This window comes from Ovis canadensis, chromosome 11, assembly GCF_042477335.2.
Source record: "Ovis canadensis isolate MfBH-ARS-UI-01 breed Bighorn chromosome 11, ARS-UI_OviCan_v2, whole genome shotgun sequence".
Taxonomy (NCBI): Eukaryota; Metazoa; Chordata; class Mammalia; order Artiodactyla; family Bovidae; genus Ovis; species Ovis canadensis.
Genome location: NC_091255.1, coordinates 29171018 through 29187300, shown reverse-complemented (window position 1 = coordinate 29187300; position 16283 = coordinate 29171018). Strand labels below are relative to the sequence as shown.

General features: G+C 45.1%; 1 protein-coding gene across 1 annotated transcript; it reads right to left on the bottom strand.

Moving 5' to 3' along the window:
* Positions 1 to 360: 360 nt before the first annotated feature.
* CRYBA1 (crystallin beta A1) lies at positions 361 to 15648 on the bottom strand. The gene is made up of 8 exons (XM_069603011.1): positions 15558 to 15648; positions 14885 to 15106; positions 7253 to 7444; positions 5598 to 5662; positions 4476 to 4594; positions 3007 to 3148; positions 1111 to 1253; positions 361 to 649 (listed from the first exon to the last, which is right to left on the bottom strand). The coding sequence occupies exons 3-8, from the start codon at positions 7281 to 7283 to the stop codon at positions 502 to 504; spliced, it is 648 nt and encodes a 215-aa protein (XP_069459112.1). The 5' UTR covers positions 7284 to 7444; positions 14885 to 15106; positions 15558 to 15648; the 3' UTR covers positions 361 to 501.
* Between the last annotated feature and the right edge of the window lie 635 nt (positions 15649 to 16283).

Below are 16283 nucleotides of genomic sequence, written 5' to 3'. Positions count from 1 at the left end.
TCTTACAGTTGAAATAAGCCAAAATTGAGCTAAACAATGTGACAATTGGAGAAGCTTCCTAAGTTTGTTTAGCAGTGATCTGTCACAGGTGAAAAAATAGCATCAATGTTAGAATGGGAGTAAGGAGAAAAAGAAAAGATGCAAAAACAGTTACCAAAAATGTGTCTCTCACTATATAGACTGATAGATTTGGGTTATATGTTTTTAATGTTCTTTGAAATAGAGGATCATCATCCTTGGTCTGGCAATGACTTACTTGCAAGGACATCAAAGGGAACTTGGGGTTTTATGGAAGCTTGTCTTTAAAGATTCTTAGCCATGTAAATGTGATTTCTATAAAGCATTCAGTCTACAAAGTTGTTGGGGTTTTTTCTTTTAATGACATTTATTGTGGATTTCAGCAGCTAACATTTGGAAGCAATATCAGCAGAAGATATTTTATTCTAGATTGTTTAGGAAGGTCTCATGCTTGAGAAATTCTTACTTGGAGCTTTTAATCCACTACTGTTGGATACGGCGAATGGATTGAATCTGGGAAGTCTGGGCATGAGAACCCCACTCTCTCCAGTGCTTGTAGTCTCCTCCATGATGGTCACATTCCAAGATATACTGATAGCCACGGTACCCAGGATACTGGTAGCAAACCCAGCTGGAAAACCCAGAGGATATCAGGTTATTATAACTAGCCAGAGATCTGGTAAACAGCCCCCAAACCTGAACCTCTGGTTTTCCTAACGCAATAGTATTTAGCTTAAATACTATTAAATAGTAATAGCTTTTAGGCTTAAAAATTAATAGCAATCCTAAATATACCAGGCAGCATGTATGAACAGGTGCCTACAACCAGCTGAAAGTTGTGGAAAAGAGGTATGAGAGTAGTCAACGTAAGTCCTGTAGTGGAATGTTTGGGAAAGAAAAAGCTGAGGTTAAGTGTTAGTGGTACCAAAACCTTGAGATTGGGAGTTCTGATAGCTAGAATGTAACAGTCATACCAGTGGGACATCAGTGTGTGAATTCAGATAATACATGACCATTGATACGTTAACATTCATAAGGTTTACAACTGCAAGAGTTTTTGAAATGTGCTCCAACCCTGTTTTTTGCACTTACGCTCCACATTGTATCTTCATGGAGCCAACTTCGTTGTTGAGCCAACCCATGGCTTGCAAGGAGGGGTAGTCGTCAGAGATTTCCCATTGGCGTCCAATGAAATTTTCTTTCTCAAAAATGGTAATTTTAGACTCCTTATGATTCTGTAATACAGAAGTTTCAGTTTAGCACCAGTGTTAAGGCTTGTCATCATAATTCTCTGCCACATTTGTCAAACTCAAAATGCGCCCGGTTTACAGAAGAAAGTTCATGTAAAAACATTTCATGCAATACAGAGATTTTAAAAACTACCTGTAATCCTGTATAATCCAGTTTAATACTATGACATTAAAAATGTACAAATAACTGGTATAGTTTGGAACCACAAGAGACCAGTGAAAGAAAATATGACAGCAGGAAAAAATACTTGAGACAGCCAACCAAGGATTAGTACTAATGTGGAAAAGGTTCTACAAGTTGAGAGGAAAAGTAAGTCTGTGTGTTGAGGGTGGGGTGCGTACACGCACACAGCATTGGAAAAAACGTGTCTGGTAGGGGACATGACAACTACACAAGCATTGAGAAGACAGAGACTAACCTTTAGGAAGTTCTGAAACAGGCAAAATTAGCCCTAGTCATAGTGGAAAGGAGCAATTGGAAAGGGACACCAGGTAATTTTATGAGGCAATGGAATTGTTCTGTATGATCAGGGTGTTATGTGGGTATGGATATTTTTCAAAACTCAAGAATATACAGTTAGAATTTGTGCATTTTACTATGTGTAAAGTATACATTTGAGGTGGGGGGGGGGGGGGGGAGAAATCGGGAGTTAAAATGAAAACACACCCAGATAGGGAAATACTTTTTAGTTCTAGAGGTGTTTAGCATCTCCACTGCTTGAATTTTGGTAGGACTTTAAGATGAGATTGTTAACTAAAATCATGAGAAAAATCACATGATACAGATGAGTATTTGAAAAGGTTTTAGCCCAGCCTTATTCCCAGTATAGGGATCATTTTTCAACACACCCCTGAAGATCACCCTGCTTGTGCTTGAGTTCTCCACAGAGGAGAAGCATCCCATTCTGATGCATAATTGATAATGCTTAGTGTATGACTTCCCTGGTGGCTCAGACCGTAAAGCGTCTACAATGTGGGAGACCCGGCTTCAATCCCTGGGTTGGGAAGATCTGGAGAAAGAAATGACAACTCACTCCAGTATTCTTGTCTGGAAAATCCCATGGATGGAGGAGCGTGGTAGACTACAGTCCATGGGGTTGCAAAGAGTCGGACGTGACTGAGCGACTTCACTTTAGTGTTGGAAACAAGAAAGTTATGAATCAAAGATAAGAGGTACTGGAAGTCTTGCCTATTTTTTCAGTCATCCCACACACTAAAGAGTTACTTCACCTTTTCCCTGTTTCTAGGTAAAATAGTATATAGATTGAAATTTAACTGTTCAAGGATTTACTACATGCCAAGTGCTGTAATCATCCTATTGCACTTTTGAAGATCTGAGTATCTGCTTCCTGCCACCTCTAAGAAGGCCCTTTGTTGTTTAGTCGCTAAGTTGTAGCCCACCAGGCTCCTCTGTCCATGGGATTTTCCCAGGCAAGAACCCTGGTATGGGCTGCCATTTCCTTCTCCAGAGGATCTTCCCGACCCAGGGCCTGCGTTGACAGGCGAATTCTTTACTGTCTGAGCCCCCAGGGAAGCCCAGGAAGGCCTGCCCTTTTGGCTTAATGAAAATATCTAGGAGAGAAAAAATAAAATGGCAGACTTGTGTTTTTCTCTTTATACTTTTATCTTCTTCCTGCCACATTTCAGCATAACCAACTGATGGGAAATAAGTCAGTCCATGTGCACCCTCTGTTATCCATCCCCCACATGCACAGACATGAAAATCTCAAGGACTCACAGCTGAACAGATGGGGCGGAAGGACATGAGGCGCTCGATGTGATAGGCATTACTCCCGCTCCAGGCATCCCAGCGAGGGTACTCTCCTCTCTCCAGGACAAACTGTTGCCCACAGAAGCTGGTATGCTCATAACCAACCCAGCTGCCAAAGACAAGTAATGGTGTTTGTTCATGGTGTTCAGAGCTTACATGGCCGCAAGGAGAAAGCATCTTTGTTTTAGATGTTAACAGTGGGTGAAATACCCAGTTCCAACAGAGCCGTACAAAGTCATACATTTATCGCAAGAGGTGGGGAATGAGCTGGCAGCTGCACTGTGCAGGTTTGTAAATATATTTGTTTTGGGATTGTCTACTGAAGAGGTCTACTTCAGTGGCTTGAGTAATGAGTACTGGCAAAGTCATTCTGAAATTATATTTCCTTTCTCCTCAAGGTGCTATATTCTCTACTCAGAGCTCCAGGTTCAGGATCTAGTGACTAGGGCATTCAGTTCAGTTCAGTCACTCAGTCGTGACCATCTCTTTGTGACCCCAGACTATGGCATTGGCTCCAGCCAAACCTATTGGCTTCTAAGGAAGCAAAGACATGAATAAGAAGCATATGGATGACTTAAGTCTTGTTTCCTTATAACTTTGTGGGTTCTTTCTCCTGCAGACCTCTGTATGCCTGATTTATTTATTTTGCCTTATTTATTAAAACAGCTCAGATTGACCTTTTTCAACCAGGTCTTAGTTACTGATGACACCTTAAAGTATTTCACTTTGAGGGTTGAAGAGCTCTAAGTTGGGGGTGAACAACTTGTAGAAGCCTACTTACGTATACAGCCAGTTCTGCCTAGACCTAGCCTTTGTGTTTTCAGGCTCAGTGAAATGTTTTCAGATGATCAAGGACTCAATTAACTTGCCAAGAGCAGGAAGACAAAACCAGAGAGGATCTTCCTTGCCAAGGAAACTAATCACCACCAAGAAACTCCTGAAAGACTATCTAGAAACTAATATGACTCTCTGGAGTTGAGTTCCTTTGTATATAGAGAAATTAGCTCAGTGTCTGCTCTGGGACATAGAAGGGGAGTTAGCTGTGAAGAGGCTGTAGCTTGGTAGTTTCCTCTCTATTTTGTGTAGGCAAGAAAAACTCAAGGGGCCTGTGGCTTGTTTTGAGAGAACCCCAGGCAGAAGCCTATGGGCTCCAGAAGCACAGAGCTGGTTACCTTCACTGCCCCACTCCATGAGATGTATTTCTTTAATCTCCCCCAGATCCAATTCCAAGCCATGAACAATCTCATGTTCCTTCTAGCTTTGAGTTAATTGCACACGTAATAAAAATTCTTTGAGATTATTTAAGTATGGACTCTTCTCTCCCAGAAATGATTAGAGTCTGGGGGAACATCTTTCTTCTCTGATCTCCATCTTTATGGTTGCGTGTCTGAAGGGATCAGAAATAGGCCTGAGATTCTGCTGAGGTTGATACTCACGCGCCACATTCCACCTTGAGAGACCGGACGTTGTCAAAATTGCGCTCAGATACATTTGGGCAGGAGCTGGTGAATTCCATTCTCTTGCCCTGGAAGTTCTCCTGGTCATAGATGGTTATCTGAAATGGGATTAAATGGGAGAATAGAGCTAGAGCGGTCCATCAGGAAGAACAGAGGCCCAGGCCAACATCTTAACCTGCGTCTGATCCAATGTTTTTCATCACTAGCTGCAGCCAAGGAGGCCTGATGAGGTCTCTTCCAGTGTAGACAGGGTAAGAAGGGGTTTGAAATAGTATCACTGGTTGGCAGTGTTCACGTGCCCATAGGGATGAGGTGTGGGGCCAGGTTTCTGATAGGAATCGTCTGCTGGGGATGATAGCTAGCCCTGTGGACATACCAAGGATTTGTGGACTCATTCCAACATGCTTTCTGCATAAGTGTGGCCCAAAAGCCAGGATTCTGGAAGCTCCAGGGGCTCCCTGTGAATTAACTTTTAGCTTATTCGGCCATACCTGCTATAGAAACCTAATGTGTTAAGGGAGAGTTGTGATAAACCCCTTTCATAGAACTAGAAATTGACTCTTGAACCTGGCTAGAGAACAGCTCCCAAAACTGTGAACCAGACTTAAGAGTTGATCCACTGAGGAGGTTAAGGGTGCTGAGGGAAACAGTGGCTGAGGATCGGCCACTTCAGACAGTGGTTACAGTCAGCCTCATGCTGAGGTCAGGAGGAGACCATGATCCAATCATTGATTTGGGATCTGATGGCAAGTCTATCCTCATTTCTGGGCCCTCAGTTTCTCCACATCATAATCCACTTGGGCTGCTCTATTTTAAGATAACTTTAGCAGTATGGAGGAGAGTTGACCTAGAAAACTAGGTAACATCTCCCACCCAACAAGGATTTCCAGGATCATCCTTCTGTCCAAATGGGAGCATCCTGAGAGAGCCTTCCTGAGACAGCATCTAGACTTTGGTTGGACCCTTCCCTTACAAACTGATGTTTTACTGGCTGGTCACTGTCCCATGGAAAAGCATAGCTTTGGGTCCTACTCTGAGGTTGTATCACAACCCCTGCCCTGATGGATTCCTCAATTTTCCATGTGATGGAGAGGGGCTTACCTTCCATGGCCCCACAGACCCCGGCATGGGGTTAGTTTGAGCCATCTTGGTGGTTGGAAGGGATTCTGGAAGACAGAATACACACCAGTGTCATGGCCTCCGGGGTGAGGGATGAAGGGCACGCGTGAAAGTGAAAGAGGCTTGAAGTCCAATAAACAGACTTTGGGTGGGGTGCAGACTCTGCCTCTCACTAGCTGAGCCTCAGTTGTTTTGCATCAGTAAAACTTCAATGCGCAGAGTTATTATAAGGATGAGAAGCAATGATGCAGATAAACCACTGCACAGATACCAGGACCACTTAATAAACGTGGCTCTCATTCTCTTGCCTGCCTCCAGGCGCCCGCGATAGCCTTGCCTCATTCTCACATACCCCAATATAGACCCCTTGGCAACCACCTGGTCCAGACCCCTCATATCACCAAGACGTGGTCTCACTCTGATCTGGCTCTGCCTAGCCCTCAAACTGACCAGCTGTCCACGGCCATGCTCCCATTCCCTCCCTGCCTCTCTGTCTTCTAGACCTACCCAGCCTCGATCTTGCTTCCCGAGACTTTGCTGCTTTCCCCAGCCTATGGCAACTTGCTTTCTTTCCTCCTTTCCCAGCACTCATCACAGCACTGATCCGTGTTCCTATTGAATATGTCCTGGGTGAACATCTCAGGAGCAGGGACTGACTGGGTCTCCAGAGTGATTGATGGAGGACCACACTGAACCCGTGTTGGGATGGTGAGGGTTGGAGGAGTGGGACAGGTGGCATCGAAAGACTTATTGAAGGAAAGTAAGGAAGAAAAGAGGATGATAATAATAGCTAACATTTAACCATGGCTCAGGGTTTCCCTGGTGGCTCAGATGGTAAAGAATCCGTCTGCCATGCAGGAGACTTGGGTTCGATCTCTGGGTCGGGAAGATTCCCTGGAGAAGGGAATGGTTACCCACTCCAGTATTCTTGCCTGGAAAATTCCATGGCCAGAGGAGCCTGGTGGGCTATAGTCCTTGGGGTCCCAAAGAGTTGGACACAACTGAGCAACTAACACACACACAACCATGATTCACTCTGTGCCAGGTCTTGTTCTTTATGCTTTACCTGCCTGAATACATTTAATCTTCACAGTGAACCTATGAGGTAAGCCCTGTCATTATCCCTATTTTACAGATGAGGATATTGAGGCTCATAGAGGCAAGGTAGACAGAAAAGATGATAGGAAGAGTAAAGGAAGGAAGGACAGTGGGGAGGGGACAAGGAGAGAGGGAAGAAAGACAGACACATATGCATCAGTTTTCTTAAAACAGCTATTCATGGCTTTTCCCTCTGATTGCTATTGACCCTGGGACGAATGCATGTAAACTCTGTGATGTATCTTTCCATTCTGAACCTCTGAACAAGCATCTCCTACCTCTGCCCATTCCCCAACTTCCCTCCGTGCCCCATTTCTGGGGCCCCCAAGTCCCCCTCCCAGCCGTGGTGGCTAGGGCAGTGGTTATGGTCATGTAAGTGACTCCTTTGGGGTGGCAAGAGAAGTCTGCTTCCCCACAGAGTCCCCCAATCTTCTCCAGCCATCCTGAGAGGCTCTGACCACAAGGCAGGAAGATGGGGCCCTAGTCCTGGGCAGGGGGAGGAAAGGAAAGACCAGAGCACCCCTCAGGGCCTTACTCACCCAGCTCCTGCTGCACAGTCTGGGTCTCCATCTGGTGCCGCTTCCTCGGTGGCTCCCGTTCTTTATAGCCCCGTGGCCAGCGGCCTCTGGCCCTGTCAGCACTCTGCTTTCCCTTGGCTTTTGTTCCACCTGATCCCGGAGCTTTGGTGGCTCAGCCTGCTGGGCGGGCATCCCCCAGGGCTTTGTTTAAACCTGGGATACAGAAATCCAGGGAGGCCCCGCTGCTGTGGGCCAGGCTGTCAGTGCAGGCCCTGCTGCTGCGGACTTGCTCTCAGAGCAGATGGGATGTGAGGACAGGTCTGCGTGAGTTCTTGTCCCCTGCTCTTCTCCAGGTTCCTCTTGCCACCCCAGGATCTTCCTAAGACCTCATATCATATCAACACATCAAAATGCACCTCCCTTCTCATACGGGGTATACATTTGTTATCGATGTTTAAAAATTAAGGATTATGACAATTCTGAACTCTATTTTTTTTAAGTGGTTCACCAAAAAAGAAAGAAAGAAAGAAAGAAAATAGCTCACTGTGTGCTCAGAAATCTTTATTATATCATATTTATATGTACTGAGTTGGACAAAAATTTTGAGTTTTTCCATAAGATGGTACGGAAAAACCAGATGAAGCTTTTGCCCAACCCAATATAACTATGTAAGAGTTGAATTCAATTATATAGTCACCTAGTAGACATGAAGCTCCCTATAGCTGTGCTATTTTAATATTTATTCATTTTAATTTTGCAATTTTCTTTTTAAAATTTGGAGCCAAAAAGTTTGGGTTTTTTTTTTTTTGGTGTTTGTTTTACTATTGATATACTGCTTTTGGCCCTTAGCAGTCTCTCAAACCCAAGACACACTAACAGGTAAAATGATTTCTCCCTGGAAGTTCAGGGCTCCTGGTGAGAGTAGTGTGGGGTAATTGGGGGGCCTGCCCAGAAGGAGTGGAGGGTGTCTTGTAGAAGGGGAGGATGTCTTGTTCAGGCCTCGTAGCTGCTGTGAGGAGCAGGACGATGCCGTGAGTGAGGAGGGCTCTGAGCCTGGCAGATGTGAGTTCCAATCCTAAACCCCCTGGGTGGGTGACCAGGCAAGTCATTCAGCCTTCTCTCAACACCGCCCCCCTCCCTCCAAAAATGGAGACTATCTGCCTGACGCATTGTAGGCTTATTATTACGTATCACCCTACTCTTTTGCTGGTGATGAATACTATAAAAAATCTCAGCAGCTTGGAAAGAGGAAGAAGCTCTTCCTAGTAAAGTTCTCTTAATCCCTCTGCCAATCTCTCCAGCCTGTGACTTGGGTTTGTCTGAGCCCTCTTTTCTCAGAACCAAAAATCCATTTGCAGATTTAATGGAACATTCCCAGTGGACAGGTCTGATGCTAACACAATGTGCCACCCTAGGATGTTTCTGCTGCGTGATTAGCTGATGGCATCTGGATCAATGGCTGGCAAAGGATAGAGTGGCCTTGAGCATCGTAGCAAGTGCTGGCTGGCTGGCGGCTGTGCAAGGGCTTAAGGCACCAGCTGTTCGTGGCTGGAGGTTCTTCCTCAGCTTCCCTTTGCTTCCTCCTCAGAGTTGAGGATCCTAGGGAAACACTTATTTGTTCATTCTGCCTTTCTTTCCTTAACCCCTGGACTGGCTTGGGTACCCCCATCAAGTGCTCTCATGGCACCCTGTACTTACTGATTATTGCATGGGTTTCAATAACCAATTATTCAAGAACTCAAGAGGAGCTTGAATTGTGTGGGATTATTGCACGCTTGGAAACTGCTGTAGAAACCAGAAATACTGGGCTCCAAGGACAGAAACAAGACACAGCTTGGGGCTTGGATATAGGATAAAACTTTTCATAGTATACTTTGCTGTATTTTTCAAGTTTTGAACAATGTGGACATATTTTCTATAAAAACAAGGCTATTTTTGAAAATAAACTGATTGCTTAATTATCTGCTTCTTCCTCTAGACACCATCCTTTATCAGGGTAAGAGCTCTGACTTGTTCACTGTTGCATCTTCAGCCTTGAACAAAAATCTTGGCTCAATAAATATGTTCTGAATAAATGAATGAATGAATGACATCCAATGACAGGGTTACATGACTCTGGGGGCAGAGATGAAACTGACATATAGTCCTTACCAGTTCTAGCCACAACTGACATGCTTGTGTTGTCTTTGTGCTTCACACACTTTCAGCATCTCCATTTGGGAGCTTTACACTCTATTGAAGTGTTAGAACCATAAAGAAAGATGATGCTGTGAAAGTGCTGCACTCAATATGCCAGCAAATTTGGAAAACACAGCAGTGGCCACAGGACTGGAAAAGGTCAGTTTTCATTCCAATCCCAAAGAAAGGCAATGCCAAAGAATGCTCAAACTAACGCACAATTGCACTTATCTCACACGCTAGTAAAGTAATGCTTAAAATTTTCCAAGCCAGGCTTCAGCAATACGTAAACGGTGAACTTCCAGATGTTCAAGCTGGTTTTAGCAAAGGCAGAGGAACCAGAGATCAAATTGCCAACATCTGCTGGATCATGGAAAAAGCAAGAGAGTTCCAGAAAAACATCTATTTCTGCTTTATTGACTATGCCAAAGGCTTTGACTGTGTGGATCACAAGAAACTGTGGAAAATTCTGAAAGAGATGGCAATACCAGACCACATGGCCTGCCTCTTGAGAAATCTGTATGCAGGTCAGGAAACAACAGTTACAACAGGACATGGAACAACAGACTGGTTCCAAATAGGAAAAGGAGTACATCAAGGCTGTATATTGTCACCCTGCTTATTTAACTTATATGCAGAGTACATTATGAGAAACGCTGGGCTGGAGGAAGCACAGGTTGGAATCAAGATTGCCAGGAGAAATATCAATAACCTCAGATATGCAGATGACACCACCCTTATAGGAGAAAGTGAAGAAGAACTAAAGAGCCTCTTGATGAAAGTGAAAGAGGAAAGTGAAAAAGTTGGCTTAAAGCTCAACATTCAGAAAACGAAGATCATGGCATCTGGTCCCATCACTTCATGGGAAATAGATGGGGAACCAGTGGAAACAGTGTCAGACTTTATTTTGGAGGGCTCCAAAATCACTGCAGATAGTGATTGCAGCCATGAAATTAAAAGATGCTTACTCCTTGGAAGGAAAGTTATGACCAACCTAGACAGCATATTAAAAAGCAGAGACATTACTTTACCAACAAAGTCCATCTAGTCAAGGCTATGTGGTCATGTATGGATGTGAGAGTTGGACTATAAAGAAAGCTGAGTGCCGATGAATTGATGCTTTTGAACTGTGGTGCTGGAGAAGACTCTTGAGAGTCCCTTGGACTGCAAGGAGATCCAACCAGTCCATCCTAAAGGAGATCAGTCCTGGGTATTCATTGGAAGGACTGATGTTGAAGCCGAAATTCCAATACTTTGGCCACCTGATGCGAAAAGCTGACTCATTTGAAAAGACCCTGATGCTGGGAAAGATTGAGGGCAGGAGGAGAAGGGGATGACAGAGGATGAGATGGTTGGATGGCATCACTGACTCGATGGACATGGGTTTGAGTGAACTCTGGGAGTTGGTGATGGACAGGGAGGCCTGGCGCGCTGCAGTTCATGGAGTCTCAAAGAGTCAGACATGACTGAGCGACTGAACTGAACTAAACTGAACACCGTATTGAAGTGTTAGAACCATGAAGACTGATGAAATCAATTTTTTTAGCCCATTTTTAATTTTTGAAGAAAAAATGGAGCATTTATGTTTGAGTGAAAAGTCCAAACACATGAACAAAAATATTGTGAGAGGGATGATGAGGGTCACTGTGCAAACAATTTAAACAAAAATATTGTGAGAGGGATGATGCGGGTCACTGTGCAAACAATTTACAAATATCCATCCAATTTTCCTACAGTTATAAGTATCCCCAGCCTGTCTTCCATCCGTTTTCCTCAATTATCCTAAGTTCAAGGAAGCCAGAGAAGGATCACCCACCTCCAGGGCTACCACCATACTTTGCAAATAGCATCTGAATATGGTTTTTAACCAAGTTCTATAGGATGCACCCTCTGATATTGTCTGAAGCTGGTGCTTCCCTAGTCCCCTGATGATTATGGCCTCCAAGCTCCAATTACCTCTGCCATCTCTTTCCAGGAAAGTCAGGGCAGACCGACTCCAAGAGTGGGAATGAAGGGAGCAAACCAGCTTGTATCCCTTTCTCCCAAACTGAGCTTGGGTCTCTCTTCTTCATCTTTAATAACAATAACTACAACTTCTGAAGCATTTACTGTGAACCAGACACTGCCTCCTTTATCCTCACAACAACCCCGTGAAGTAGGTCATTATGATACCCATTTTACTGATGAGTTAATTGAGGTTCTGAGGAGCCAAGTTCTGGGCCAGGGAACTCAACAGGGTCTTGAATGTATGTCTATCTGCTCCAAAAGCTGTAATCTTTCCTCTGGGCAACCCTGCCTCTCTGACATTAAGTCAGATTATAATACTTACTTGACCCATTGCTGTCAGATGAAGGGAAATGAAGGCAGTGATTGAGGGCAGTGATGGGACCCAGTGCCATCAATAAATGGTAACTATATTATTGATTGTTCCAAATCAGACGGAATCTTGTGCCAGATTCTCACAAAGATTAGTGGGAGCAAGCAGCAAAGATTTTAGAGATGTTTATCAGGTAAAAAATATTTCCTTTGGGGAATTTCTGGACAGCCAGTGGGGCTGGTTGGGACTCTGTGATTTCACTGCCGTGGCCTGGGTCCCTGGCTGGGGAGCTAAGATCCTGCAAACTGCGAGGCATGGCCAAAAAACAAAATTTTTTTCTTTGAATTTGGAAATGACCACGTGTGTGCATTTTTTTTCCCCAATATTTTTCTCTATTCCATGTTAACAGCACCTGGTGGCTCAGACAGTAAAGAATCCCCCTGTAATGCTGGACCTGGGTTCGATCCCTGGGTTGGGAAGATCCCCTGGAGAAGGAAATGGCAACCCACTCCAGTATTCTTGTCTGAGAATTCCATGGACAGAGAAGCCTGTTGGACTACAGTCCATGAGGTCGTAAAGAGATGGACACACCTGAGCGACTAATGTTTTCACTCTTCTGTGTTATTTTCTGTGCACTGTTGATCTATGGCAGACATGGATTGTGAAATCTGTTCTAAGTCCACACACTCATTGCATGAACAGGTGGGGTAACTGTCTGCCCAGTGGGATGGGCTTTAAGATTTGGAGGTGATAAAAGACATTAAGGGACTTCCCAGGTGGCACAGTGGTAAAGAGTCTGCCTGCCAACGTAGGAGACGCAAGAGATGTGGGTTCAATCCCTGGGTTGGGAAGATGCCCTGGAGGAGGAATTGGCAACCCTCTCCGGTATTCTTGACTGGAGATCCCATGGACAGAAGAGGGTGGCGGGCTACAGTGCAAAGGGTCCCAAAGAGTCAGACACGACTTAGCCACTGAACACACATACACACCAGACATTAAGGAGAATGAGACCACCCCCAAATGTAATGTGGTTGATTTGAACCTTGAATTTCTCGACACTAGGGCTACGTGCCAGGCATGATAGAGGCTCAGTAGAACTTTATGAATGGCTTGGATCCCCTGGCCTTGCCTCTGGGCCCAGGGAGCCTCACAGGATGAGGCCCAGGGCGGGAGGGGTGAGGTCATGGGGCCAGGGTGGCCCCTGGACTCAGCACTTTCTGGCAAGAGCATAATGGGGCTGACCAGGCGGCTGAGCAGCACTTCTGTTGTTTGGGAATAAGCAGGCTGAGTACAAAGCAAAGGGCCCAGTCAGCGTTCAGCCAGCACCTACCTCCCCCATGAGGGGCTGCTCCTGGGGGATCTTTTTTGCCCTAGTCCTTGCTACACCTTTTAACAAGTAGAAAAGCCAGGGCCTGGCTGGGCCTGAGAAGGCTTGAGTACAGGGAGAGAATTTGGGAGGCATCTCAAGCCTCCAGATCTTTCTGAGCTCTCTGCATTCATCCATCCCTCTGCTTCCAGGCAAAAATGGATGCCTGCCTGCCTGCAAGGGACTGCTGCTGTCCTAAGGGGTCGGGCTCCCAGCCCACTTCTTATGTGTTTAGCTAGCTGGAGGACATCTCAATTCCATTCAATCTTACTGAATTTCTCAGTTGTTGTGGAGTTGCTAAGTCGTTTCCAACTCTTTGCAACCTCATGACTGCAGCACGCCAGGCTTCTGTCTTCCACTTTCTCCTGGAGTTTGCTCAAATACATGTCCACTGAGTCAGTGATATTACCCAACCATCTAATCTTCTGTCGCCCCCTTGTCCTTTTGCCTTCAATCTTTCCAGCATCAGGGTCTATCCAATGAGTCGGCTCTTCACATCAGGTGGCCAAAGTATTGGAGTTTCAGCTTCAGCATCAATCCTTCCAATGAATATTCATGATTGATTTCCTTTAGGATTGACTGGTTTGATCTCTTTGCAGCCCAAAGGATTCTTAAGAGTCTTCTCCAGCACAATTCAAAAGCATCAGTTCTTCAATGCTCAGCCTTCTTTATGGTCCAGCTCTCACATCTGTACATGACTATTGGAAAAACTTTCTCAGTACTGCAGCTTAAAGTAATTTCCTCTCAGCTGGAACCCTGTGAAGCTATTAGAAAAATAGGTACCAATAACAATAGAAAAACAGGTATCATATTGCAAGGCACTCAGCCCACTCTCTCAAACACAACCAAGTAGCTCAATTCTCTCTCCCTCTTAGTTCCCTGACCAGGGATTGAACCCGTGGCCCCTGCAGTGGAAGCATGGTGTCTCAACCACTAGACCACTAGGGAAGTCTGTTTCATTTAGAGCAGTCAGGTTTAGCAAATAAAGATGTAGGACAACCAGGTAAATTTGAATTCCAGATAAATGATTACTATTTCGAAGCATAAATAGGACCCAAACATTTTTTATGTTGTTTTTGTTGTCTATCTTTTGACCTCACCACACAGCATGTGGAATCTTAGTTCCCTGACCAGGGATCAAACCCACACTCCCTGTGTTCAGTGCAGAGTCTTAACCACTGGACCACTAGGGAAGCCCCCCAACATCTTTTATGCTAAAACATTCAGTTCAGTTCAGTTCAGTTCAGTCGTTCTGTCGTGTCTGACTCTTTGAGACCCCATGAACCGCAGCACACCAGGCCTCCCTGTCCATCACCAACTCCCGGAGTCCACCCAAACCCATGTCCATTGAGTCAGTGATACCATCCAACCATCTCATCCTCTGTCATCCCCTTCTCCTCCTGCCCTCAATCTTTCCCAGCATCAGGGTCTTTTCAAATGAGTCAGCTTTTCGCATCAGGTGGCCAAAGTATTGGAATTTCAGCTTCAACATCAGTCCTTCCAATGAACACCCAGGACTGATCTCCTTTAGAATGGACTGGTTGGATCTCCTTGCAGTCCAAGGGACTCTTACCTGTTGTTTATCTGAACTGGGCTTCCCTGGTGGCTCAGCTGGTAAAGAATCCGCCTGCAATGTGGGAGACCTGGGTTCGATCCCTGAGTTGGGAAGATCTCCTGGAGAAGGGAATGGCTACCCACTCCAATATTCTGGCCTGGAGAATTCCATGTACTATTCCAGGGGGTCTTTAAGAGTAGGACACAGCTCAGTGACGACCCACTCCAGTACTCTTACCTTGAAAATCCCATGGACGGAGGAGCTTGGTGCAGGCCACTATCCATGGGGTTGCAAAGAGTCGGGCACGAATGAGCGACTTCACTTTCACTTTCTTTCTATACTTCTGTGAAATTCGAACTGAACGGGATGTCCTGCATTTTATCTGCCAACACCAGTCTCCTTTCACCTGTATCTGGAGCACCCTATGATACTCCTCAGCCAATCCGCTTTTCTTTTTCCCTTTGGAGAAGACAGTGTGAAAAAAAAGTCACCATTCTCATGATCATTTTCCTGGCATACCCTGTCCCACCAACCACCCTACAAGCATCCTTTGATAAAATGGAGAATGGGAGGACATCTGGATGTTTTAAAGTATTTTCCCAAATGTTATCTTATTTAATCCTCCCAAGTAACCCTGAGAGATATGTTGTGTGTTAGTTGCTCAGTGGTGTTCGACTCTTTGTGACTCCATGGCCTGTAGCCCGCCAGGCTCCTCTGTCCATGGAATTCTCCTGGCAAGAATACTGGAGTGGGTTGCCATTTCCTCCTCCAGGGGATATTCCCAACCCAAGGATCGAACCCATGTCTGCTGTGTCTTCCATGTGAGCCACCAGGGAAGCCCGAGAGATCTGCTTTAATTAACCCCATTTTACAGTAGAAACTTCAGACTCAGAAAGCCTGTGTTACTTACCCAAGGTCACAATGCTGGGAAGTGGCAGAACCAGATCTCAAACTCAATTCGCTTTGGTTCCAAAATCTATATTCTTTAGCATGCTGTTTACAGGAATCCCTCGCCCTTCATTTGTTTAAACAGGCATGACTCATGGTGAGTAGCCATGAAAGCAAATTTATTTTCATCTCCTCTGCCTCGTTATGTTTTTCTATTGTGGCTAATTTCTTTCCTTTGCCTTGGATATAAACCTGGGCAGTCCCATGACTTTTTGTGGCCATTTTTAGGTAATTAAAAAGTTGGATGGTACTTTGAAGAATAAAAGACAGTCTTAATTTAAAATGAGAATGTTCAATCCATCATCAAAATGTCAATCTCCATTCGAAGGTAAGTCTCCTCCCTGCTACCTCAGATAAGACCTGGATTAGGCAGAAAGCCTGCACCCAGGTTAAGGGCACACTTTTTTTCTCTCTCCTGCTTACTCACTGACTTCTGATCCTTCAAAGATTGGAGGGAATAGGAGAGAAAGGAGAGCAGGACATTCCTTACTCAATGGTTCTGTGATAAGATGGCTTCACACTCTATGCCCAGCAACTCTTTACAGCTGCCTGTCTCGTGGGCACTTCCTGGTTCTTGGGAGAGTCCCACCTACAGTAACCTTGACCCAGGTCTGTGCCTCTCCGCTCTGCCTATTGTTCCTTTTACAGCCCCAAGGCACCTGGTGGTTCACCTCTAGTTTTACTCTAT

Coding starts and splice junctions, on each gene's coding strand:
- CRYBA1 (XM_069603011.1), bottom strand. CDS start 7,283: ATGGAGACCCAGACTGTGCAGCAGGAGCTGG. Junction 1,254..3,006: donor TCCGCCCCATCTGTTCAGCT/GTGAGTCCTTGA, acceptor TCTGTATTACAG/AATCATAAGGAGTCTAAAAT. Junction 650..1,110: donor ATGAAGATACAATGTGGAGC/GTAAGTGCAAAA, acceptor TGGGTTTTCCAG/CTGGGTTTGCTACCAGTATC.